The following is a 10,570-nucleotide window of genomic DNA, read 5'->3' as shown; positions in this document are numbered from 1 at the left end:
GTTTAATCCAAAACTCGTCCAGCCCCCGCCGCTGCACTGCTGTCTTTGGTGGTTGTCTTCTTGAGAGCCTTGCCCAACTGGATCTCACTCAGGAAGCCAGCTGGACGACCGCCACCGGAAGGAGGAGCAGGTGCACCGCCGGGAGGCGGAGGGGGCGGAGGAGCACCACCCATAGGAGGAGGAGGTGGAGGAGGGGCGCCGACTGATGGCATCGGTGGTGGGGGCGGTGGTGCCGAAGGGGCGTCAGTTCCGGGCATGGGAGGCGGAGGCGGGGGAGCACTTGGGGCATCACTCCCTGGCATGGGAGGAGGAGGAGGTGGAGAACTCATCGGAGCCGTAGAGCCAGTGTTCGGCATCGGGGGAGGCGGAGGAGGTGCGACAGGAGTCACAGCATTGGTAGCCACAGGACTAGCAGTTGCTGATTCCCTACCGGCTGCGGAGAGAGGACGAGGAGGTGCCATTGTGCCAAATAGCATAGAAGCCAGCTGAGCTGCACTACCACCACCAGGTCGCTCATCGTCTGAGTCATCGTCCTTATCATCATTATCAGAACCCCAGTCGTCAGTGTCTGCACGGCGACGCGAGACGGGATCAGAAGGAGCTTTGGCTTCCTGGTTCTGGGTCATCCTATGGAAAGGGTTCGTAGCCGAAGGTGCCGGAGGGGCAGCAGCGGGTGTACCCTCGGTCGACTGAGACATCATCCTGAAGAAAGGGTTCTTACTCTCGGTCTCACTGGGAGGCGACGTGACAACCGCTGGAGGAGGGGGAGGAGGAGGCGAAACTGCCTCAGCAGCAGGGGGCGGTGATGGCTTCTTGTCAAGCTCTTGGCTGGTTACCTGACTGTCGCTCCTGGTGGGCGTAGAAGCTTGAGGAGTGATTTGCTGAGGACCTGCGTCTTCATCCGAGGACGAGCCATCACTGTCTTCCATAGCTTCAAGCTGCCGTTGAAGTTCTAACTCTCGTTGACGCGCAGCCTCAATCTCTGCACGCCGCGCTGCAAGTTTGGCCTCCTTCTCCTTGGCCTCGGCCATGGCCGCCTTCTTCCGCTTCTTCTCTTCCTCCTTGCGAAGTTTGCCTTGTCTCACTTGTTCTTCAAGGGCTTTCAGACGAGCTTCAGAAGCCTCACGCTCCTTGGCAAGATCATCCTCCTGTTCCTTTGCGTCTTCTCTAGAAACGGAGTTAGCAAATTATCACGTGGCCCTTCAGATTCGACACTTACTCCATCTGCTGCGTCTCGCGCTGCTGCTGCTCGTGCTCATGGGCAAGTCGTGCTTCTTCGGCCCGCTTAGCGGCAGCATCCTCTTCAACCTTCTTTGCAGCCTCTTGATCAGCCTCTGGCTTACCACGGTGTCTCGTAGGGGGTGGAGGAGGCCTCTTGGCCTCCGTCTTGGATTGTTCAGGTGCAGGAGGTAAGATCCCTTGCTCTTCAGCTAGACGAGCCTGGCGATCGGCTTCTCTACGGGCATCCTCTTCCTCCGCTTGCCGTAACTTTGCAGCTCGCTCAGCGCGTTCTCGCTCGATGCGCTGCGCAGCTGTCTCGCCGGACTTTGTCGGGGCCTTGATACCGAGAGCGGCCAACCTCTCAGCCATTCGCTGTTCAGCTTGCTGTTTAATGAAAGCAGCTCTCTCCTCAGGGGTCTTGTATGAAGAATATGAGCCTCCAACAGGAGGAGTTGCCGTACGAGAGGTCGAGACGGGACTCTCAACCCTAGGACTAGCGACACGTTCCGGCCGACTTTCCTCAGTGCGTGCCGAAGCCCGGGCGGGTCGCTTGTCTTGAGCACGAAGTCGAGCGCTGCGGCTTTCACGCTGAAGGTCGAAGATAAAGTCTCGAACCTCATCCTCGACACCGAGTGCATCCTCCCAGCGGCGTTTTTCGTGCTCACTAGTGTTGTCACGGCCACCCTCTTTGAGACTGTCCTCGATACCGTGCGCAAAGTCGCGAACACTTTCCTCGACATCACGAACCATACGCTCGTTACTCTCCTTTTCATTTTTTACCTTGATACTCTCTTCCTCGAGGCGCTTAGGCGCGTCGAGATCCTCAGTGCCGACATCAACCTTCTTGCCAGTCAATGCAGCAGTTCGCTGCTGCATCATGGCCTTGGCCCTGGCCTTGAGTCGATCCGACTCAGTTACTGTACCGCCAGGTCCTGTTCCTACAATAGGAGCACCACTGCCAGGGTGAGCCTTGGCATCCTTGATACGGAACAGTTCCAACCGAGCATCCATGATAGCTTTCTCAGTTCTGCGCACCTGCGAAGCAAGTTCGGGAACCTTGTCAGTAAGATTTTGAAGTTGGCGCTTGAGAGCTCTTCGCTCAGCGTCGGAGTCTCCACTTGCAAGGGCAGCATCGGGATGAGAGTCGATATCCTCTTGGATTCGACGAATGCGACGATAGAGCTCCTCCGCCTCACGGCGGTCACGGCGGTCGAGGATGTCGTCCTCTTCATGGTTCTTCTCATCTGCGAAATCCATAGCATCAAGGAGAACCTCCTTCTCCTTAATCTTTTTCTTGAGCTGATCCAAGGTCAGGTCGTCATTCGAGGCGACAGAAGCAGGAGATTCGGGACGAGGCGAGTTGTTGCCAACCCTGCGACGAGCGCTCGATCTATATCCAAACTGTTCGTCTTCGTTCTTGAAGACTGTGGCATCCTTCCGACCAGCGACGGCTCCAGCAGGTGCGCCCCTGAATGAGCGATTCTTCATATAGCTAACGCCAGTCTTCTGCGGAAGCAGAGCGGCACCTGATTTGGTGCGGAATTCAGATTCATCGTGCAGCATTGACTTGAGGGTACCGATGGACTGGCTAAAGTTTCGAGTCGAAGGAGGGACAAGCTCAGGGGGAAGGTTGTTAGGCAATGGATAACCGTTTAGCTTTCTGTAGATCAAATGCATGGCAACGGCGAATTCGTCGAGGTCCAGACGTCCCTTGTTACCGTGATCAGCCAGAGTCCAAACTCGCTCAAGATCGGGCTTCTCAAGTCCACTCTGACCAAATATCTCGATAGCCTGGTCACCGCCGATGTACCCCTTGCCAAGGCCATCCCAAGCCTTGAAAAGAGAATCATATCGGGTCTTCTCTTCCTTTGTAATGGCCCAAGGGATAACGGCGTTTCCTCGCAGTCCCTGAGTGGTGAAGTTTCCAGCTTCTCGGCCCTGTTGAGGCATCATCTGGGCTTGAAGGGCATCGATGTTAGGCAGGCCTGTGGAAGGAGCATTGACAAGACCCCATTGGCCAGGCCGTCCTGTAGGTTGAGCATTCAGAGGGGCAGCCATACCACCTGCAGGCCCAGGAGCGAGCGACTGGCCAAATCCCGCGGGCATCGGGGGCATCGGGGGACGGGGACCGCTGTAACCTGTGGCTTGAGGGTTGTTTGCCATCCCAGGGAACCCTGTTTGCTGGCTTTGGAGACCCTGTTGCTGAGCGAAACCTGTCTGCTGTCCTGGGAACCCAGTCATCTGCGCCTGAAGCAGCTGTGCGTTTGAGGCTTGAGGCTGAGGTTGCGGCTGCTGAATGGTCGGTGGAGTGGCAGTGTTGGTTCTGATATCAGGAGCAGAGGAAGAGCTGGCTCCAGGAGCGCTCTCGTCAGCGACGCTGAAGCTAATGATATCCACCATGCTCGAAACCTCGTTCTTGATGTTCTCGGGCAGGTTAGGTGGCAGCTGCTTGCCAGTCAGTTTCAAGTTGCACAGGTACATGGCGAGCGCGAATTCGGGGAAGTAGAGCTGGCCAGCACGAGTGGTATCAGCAAGAGTCCTGAGACTTGTCAGCACCACGGGCAAATACAATGAATAACACGCCCCGAAAAGATTTCTTCTTACCAGATGTGCGATAGGGAGTCGCCATCAAGTCTTGACCTCATAAGCAGATCCCGAGCCTTCTCTCCTGACATGGTCATGCCAGCCTCTCCGACAGCGGACTTGAACAGGGTTTCGAACTTGGCCTGGTCCTGGGCTGTGATGAAGGAGAGACGGATATTGGGGATTTTGTTGGGCTGCGACTTCTCCTGTCGTCGACCTCGTGGCTTCGCAGTACCGCCAGTCTGAAAAGACGCGGCCATCTCGGTGAAGCCAGTAGCCTGGGGCTTCATCGGCGCCGGTGGTGGGTTTGAAGGCCCAGAAGCTTGCTGAGGCGAGGCGGAGAAGCTACTGGGTTGTTGTTGCTGCTGCTGCTGCTGGAACTGTTGCTGGAACTGAGGCGGAATCGACGGCATCGCAGGAGCACCTGTCTGGAAGCCCTGCTGCTGTGGCTGGGGTTGTTGTTGCTGCTGCTGTCCCGGAAATCCCGTAAACTGTTGTTGAAGGGGCTGCTGCGGCTGTAGGCCCTGGCCCTGCATTGGAAAGCCCGTATACTGCTGCTGCAGAGGTGCTTGCCCAAAGCCTGTAGATTGAGGCGCAAAGGGGCTGGGTTGACCAGGCTGCTGTCCAGCAACCAGATTACCAAAGGATCCTCCGCCATATTGCTGCTGCTGGCCGCCAGGACGCTGGCTATTACCGCCTAGGAAGGCGCTCGAGTTGGAATACATTACGGGTTGATTCCTTCGCCAGACCACGGACAAAAGCTCGTCTGGGAGGTTCGAGGAGGCGCTAAATTCGGGGGTTGCGAGGAACCGAGACTGGAGCTCTCTGGAGCGTGAAAGCTCCACTGGAAAGGGTTGAAAGTTAAAAACAAATGCAATAAAAGTATGCGAAATACAATATTAAAGGACTGAACGGCCCTCAGATGGTAATTGTGAAGTGGACAGAAGGTATCCACGAACTGTGATGATGGAGGAGTGAGAATGAGTGAGTGGCTTCGTATTGGATGTGATGACGAGCGTCGTGGTCTCGAGCCTCGCCAGGTTGCTGTAGGTAGGTAGGTAGTGGAGTTGTCCCTCAATGGAGACTGCAGTTGGAGCGTTTCTAGTGGCCTGCCAAGGCATCTGTGGGCTTTTACAGGGGAATGAACCAACCGATGCAATTTGGGGTGGCTTAGACTCTCCTGGAAGCGACAGGGATTGGCCGCCTTTCCCTAAGTTATCTAGGTATGTGTAGGTTTGGCTGAGTCGGGCGCGCTTATTGTGTTATCTTGGGTACCGACATATGCATCGCATTGAATATAGGGCACATGCATAAGGTGCCCATCATTGCAAATACAGTACGGATGTCTAAAAGGTAGCTTAAACTGAGACAAATAAAGACTGATATTGAACTCAGCTCATCTAAAAACTAAAACTAGCGAAGGGTATCAAGAGTAACTTATACGCAAAACCTGCATAACACCAACCATCAATCATACCAGAAACTCATAGACGCCTACCCCCTTATCCCAAGTTAAGGAACATCACAAAAAGAACTCCGGAATGATCGGAATAGAGTCGACCACAATGCCACCTTCTCTGCACTCAATTGCCCATTAGAGTTCGTTGTCCTCATCTCAGTTGTGCCGTTCTTCAAACTGTACTCCATGTTCTTCTTCCTCGATGCAGCCAGCTTCATCACTCCAGAATCGTCGATGGGCTCGCAGTTCAAGCCCAAAGTCAGGATCATGCGGATCTGCAAAGCTGTATTCGTAATCGAGGGGTTCTTCGTTCCCGTCTTGTTGATTCTCTACCAGATACTCCTTCTCTACGGGGCTCTCGGGCTCAGGAGGTGTCGGGATCGCTGATCCTGTGCTTGGACTCTCTGCAGCGCTGATACCCCCCTCGCTGGACACAATTGAGTAAGATCTTGACCAAGACCTTGTGACTCTGGCACCTGGTTCGGCGCTGACCAAACGAGTCGGGCCCAATGAGATCATACTGGCTCTCTTATTGTTCAGATAAGGATTGGAAGCGCGACGAGTCATAGCCCTCTTGGATTCAAACGCCCGTAGAGCTAAACCGCCAAATGCTTTAGAGAAGTCTTCTTCACCGTCGCATAACATATAGCCATCTTGGCCTGAGTCATAACGACCATCTTCGCCTTCTTCAAACAAGAGTTGATTTCTTTCCAGAACCTCTTGTTGGGTTCGGACTGCGTCTTCCCAGCCATCTCGCAGCTGCTGTGCTAGAGGCTCACTAATACTTTGGGGCACCTTTTCGTGACGCAGTTTGGAGATCACAGACTGTCTGCGCGCCGAGGTCGCTGTAGCCACGGCGTTGTCCACCGACTTTTGTATTGTCTGGGCGAGATCGCGATCCGAGAAAGCCGAGAAGTAGCGGATCGTCGTACTGTCACTCAGATGTCGGACGAGATGTCTAAAATTAGAAAGATTGAAATCATTGCCCTCACAGTCAAGACTGTGAAGGGTTTTATTAGCAGAGATGGCTTCAGCCAGGTCTCCGATGTTCACGTTCAGCAATTGGCTTCGCACGCGAAGGTGCTCCAGCCGTGTGTTGAACCTTAGTCCGCTCAAAGCCTTGGAGAATTCTCTTCCAAGACGGCCTTCATCCAGCTTGGCATCAAATCCAGAGAGGTCAAGGAACCTAATCGTGTGGTTTTGAGAGAAAAGATCTGAAAGAGCTCTGCAGGCCGTTTCACTGGCCGAGTCAGGGGTAGCAGTACCCGCCAGACTCAGGCATTCAATGGTTTGGTTGGCCGTTAATGCCTTCAAAAGTTTGATGTAGTTAGCTTCCAAGGCAAACTCCACCATCTGCACGAATAGTCCCCAAGGGCCAAAACATTCGCTGATGACCGCACACAAATCATCTATGCCCTCATCTAAGCGGTTGCCGTTGATGTACAATGTAATTTGTCGACCCTGGCCCATGGCATAGAACATCTGGGCTATCTGAGCACCCGTCAGACCACATTTGCTCAGACGAAGCACTCTGAGGTTTTCGGAATTCTGTGACGCCAGATATGCAGTCAGAATATCCACAGTTGGGCTATTGAGCTATTGAACTTCTGTCAGTTGCGAGTCCGTGCATGGAATCTATGTCGACTTACAGAAATGCCAGATAAGTCAAGCTCCTCCAGACTCCATGAACTCAGTACATGATCCTCAAACAAAGGAACATCAAACGGCAGTCGAGTGTTGCCAGCGATGTTCAGTTTTCTTATGGCTCGTAGTTGACTAAGCGAGTCCCGGATGGTTTCGAATTTGACCGTACCTTGATTTTCGGATGTATCGATATGCTGAAGATTGGCGCCCTGACCTGGAATTCCGGCCCAGAGTGTAGTAAGACCCTCATCGCCAAGTCCACAATTAGATAGATCGAGTTTCTTCATGTACACCTCATCAAGTACGAGTAAGTTTGCCAGCTCCTCAATGTCACCCGATGCAATGAGATTGCCAGACATGATGATGCTGTGGCAAAGGCACGCTTGACGCTTCAGCAACAGAAGAATAGGTCGAAGAACCTCGGAACTGACTCTCCGGGCGCCCTCAGGGTCCTTGGAGCGGCCAATGGTGCTTCGTGGGCCAAGAATATTTCTCAGATCCATACTTCGGATCGATTCCGAGGAGAATGCCAGGGCATGCATCTCTTGACTGAGAACAGAAGACTGCATTAAAATGTCATAATGCTCTTCAGATATCTTGACCCCGTTCAGTGACGTGTAGGCGATAGTGTCGCCGAAATGGGAGTAATCCTTTTTTCCTGCGATACCTGATAGATCAATATTGCGGAAGGAGAGCTCCTTGAAGTAACTGTTATAACGCAAAGCTCGGAATAGTGCAAGTAATTGTAACGTAGAATATGGTTGTGCGCCAGGAGGTAAAAGGCGAAATGCGGGCTGAGAGGGAGTGTTCCATTCGATGGTCCATCTTGGAACCTGGACCTTGAAAGCAGCGCAATAGGCGTGCAAACTTCGCTCGAGGCCTCCCAAATCATTTCCAGATGTCAACTGAAGTGGCGGAGGAAGGCCTTTGATATCAAATATTGCCTTTTGCAAATGCTGTGGCCACATGGGTTTCAATTCTCGGTCGACTTTAGTCATTGCCTCAATAACATGTCTGTAATGTACACTAGCAAGCTCGAGTCTGTTCTCACGGCCCAGTGGTAACCTAGCCCTACATTAGAACATGGAGTGATGAAGTATGGTGTGGTGGGACTTACCGGAAGCTCATCACAAACCTTTGTTCGTGTGACGCAACAGACGCTCGGAATCGAATGAGTGAGACTGTACCGTAGGACTGCACCTTTACGCGCAGGTCACCAGGTGTAGTAGCATAATCTGCCTTGAGAACCTCGAGGAAATACAACATGGCTGGCCCAATGACGATGTAGAAGGACGAGCCATCCACAAAGTGCTGAGACTCATCAGCAGAATTGGCCTTCTGAGGCGAGCCTATTGTACGCTTGACCACGGGAAAAGTCAATATCTTGGCGGCATTGGCATTCGAGTCTGGCTCAGTGGTTTCCACAATATGGTTGATTCTCGCTTTCAAATTGCCAGGGATCAAGGAGGGAGAAGGAGCTCGCCTATGACTCATTCTACAAGCCTGTTGGATGCTGGCCAACCAGTCATCCCGGTCCTTGGGCAACATGAAGAAGAGATGCGCCTTGGAATACGCAAGTTTTGGCCACTGGGAGAACCACCATATCTCGACGCCAAATCGAGGGCTTGAACCTTCTTCATTGAAAACGCCAACGATGGATCGCAAGGGTATTTCTATCCGCACGTCGGAAGATGACTTGTGAGAATTGTGATGAGCACTGCTGGGCTTCAGTGTCCCGCTGCCCGATTTTATCTGTGGGAAAGCAGCTCTGGCTCCTTCCATACTCCCGAACTTGATCAAACAGGTATCTGTAAGAACTAGGTATTCGGCGCGGGCCTTGAGAAGCGAGACATCGGTCTTCAGTGGTCCGTATTGTATAAGCTCCATGGAGGAATAGGGGACTTCGGGAGTAACTGATGGGAATTCCGGAGCGGATGCGCTCATGGGTGAAGCTATCGATACTCGACGATGTATCCTGTCAATCATGGATCCTGAACCTGAATGTGTCTTCTGTAGACGTCGAATGGAGGAGGAGCTTCGAGATGGGCTCTGTGACATGGATTCCATCGAGGAATTGCTAAGAGAACGAAGAGCTTTCGAGAAAACGCGTGGCTTCTTTCCGTCGACATTATCGAATCCCTTATTACCATCGGTAGGAATTGGTACAGGGGGCGTCTTGAGGGTGGGAAGAGTCCTCCTCTTCCACTTTTCGGCGTTCATGTTGACAACTCCTGGATCGAAACTACCACAATATTGTCGCTGGCTTTCAAGGCTCGAGAATTGATGTTCCCCAAATCAGCAGAGATGGAGAAATGGTTCAGTATGTATAGATGGCGAGCATGCCGTTAGGGGAGACGCACACGACACCACACTCGCAATTCGAAAACAAATGAGTGTTCTTTGAAAAGAGGCCGAAAACGATATAGAGATGTGAACCGTGGACTGGGTGACAGGGTCGTCTCGACGTCAAGATGTCTCAGTTCATTCGGCTACACTTATGCAATGTCGCAAAATATTGAACGAGTCAAGCTGAAAGGAGCCCCGGCATGCGTTGTCGTCAGAGTCAAGAGTCAGAGCGGGACGTGGATGCGGCTGGCGTCGAGTCGGTCGCTGAGTGCTGATATTTTGGGTTTGACGGTGGTAGAGCGTTGTTGAAGAATGGCTGAGGAATGTGCTTAGAAGCTGAGCGCCATGTATAACTAGTTCCAGTTTGGCCGGAGATGTACTTGGTGGGTAGGTATGTACTGTAGATACTGCAGACAGTCACGCAAGACAGAACTCCTGGGAGGAGGAAGAGAAAAAGGATGAGGATGCAAAGGCCGGTAGAGGCAAATGGAGTGTACGTGGAGGGAATTATCACGGGACGAGCTGAGATTTCGATCGGATAATCGGCGGCGAGGGACTGAATCAGAGGCTTTGATGAGGCCAATATTCAAGACGACGTCGTTGTGAGGCAGAAAAGACGGGCCAGCTCGATGAGGAGCAGAGAAACGTGTGAGATCTAGATCACAGTCGCAGGCATGCTGATATACTGCCAAGCACGGGGGGTTTTGAGGGCAAAGGCGATGCCCAGCAACGCAGAGTGGGAGAAAACTTGTCGAGACGAGAGCCAGCAGGAGGAGGCTTGAGACTTCAACAATACGAGGCGAGTGAGTATAAGCTTTTGATTCGGTGGTCCCGGAGACGACAAGGGAAAAGGAGCGAGAGACAGAGTCGTAGGTCAAGCCTTTTGAAGACGAAGAAAAGGAGAGTATGATAAGTAAGACAAAAGAGGTGCCTAAAGTGGTGATAATGTATGGATGGGTGGATGGATGTCTTGAGCCACGGGCCAAGCTTGGATAGGAGCTGGCAGACGCCGGAATAGAGATGGATCTAGAAGAGGATGGGGCAAGAAAGAAAGAGAGAAAGGGGAGGGGGATTGGCTAGGATTAATTTCAGAGGAAAAGTCAAACAAAAGACTCCAAGGTCGAAAGTCGAAAGGAGAGGAAGGAAGGAAAATGGAAGAGCAAAGAAAATAAAGTAAGGTAGTAGTTGAGTTAGTCCATACAATCATGGGTAAGGTATGGTCTGAGGTCGGGTTGGATCTCACATCCATGGATCCCATCAATTGTCGTCGTCATAAGGACTGCTGCGGCCGGGGGGTTTTTTTTAGTGCAGGACCAG

At 52.5% G+C, this 10,570-nt stretch overlaps 2 protein-coding genes across 2 annotated transcripts; both read right to left on the bottom strand.

The window, feature by feature from the left end:
- Positions 1-2: 2 nt before the first annotated feature.
- FTJAE_607 (PAN1-actin-cytoskeleton assembly) lies at positions 3-4,529 on the bottom strand (the record flags this gene model as incomplete). The annotated part of the gene is made up of 3 exons (XM_037352644.1): positions 3-1,167; positions 1,220-3,760; positions 3,826-4,529. The coding sequence occupies 3 exons, from the start codon at positions 4,527-4,529 to the stop codon at positions 3-5; spliced, it is 4,410 nt and encodes a 1,469-aa protein (XP_037212309.1).
- Positions 4,530-5,419: 890 nt separating this feature from the next.
- On the bottom strand, positions 5,420-9,127 carry FTJAE_606 (NLRC3; the record flags this gene model as incomplete). Its single annotated transcript, XM_037352634.1, has 3 exons — positions 5,420-6,859; positions 6,913-7,972; positions 8,025-9,127. 3 exons carry the CDS (start codon positions 9,125-9,127, stop codon positions 5,420-5,422), a joined length of 3,603 nt encoding a protein of 1,200 aa, XP_037212308.1.
- Positions 9,128-10,570: the final 1,443 nt, after the last annotated feature.

This window comes from Fusarium tjaetaba, assembly GCF_013396195.1.
Source record: "Fusarium tjaetaba strain NRRL 66243 chromosome Unknown NRRL66243_c0000015, whole genome shotgun sequence".
NCBI classification, from domain to species: domain Eukaryota; kingdom Fungi; phylum Ascomycota; class Sordariomycetes; order Hypocreales; family Nectriaceae; genus Fusarium; species Fusarium tjaetaba.
This window is presented reverse-complemented; position numbering and strand designations above follow the sequence as displayed.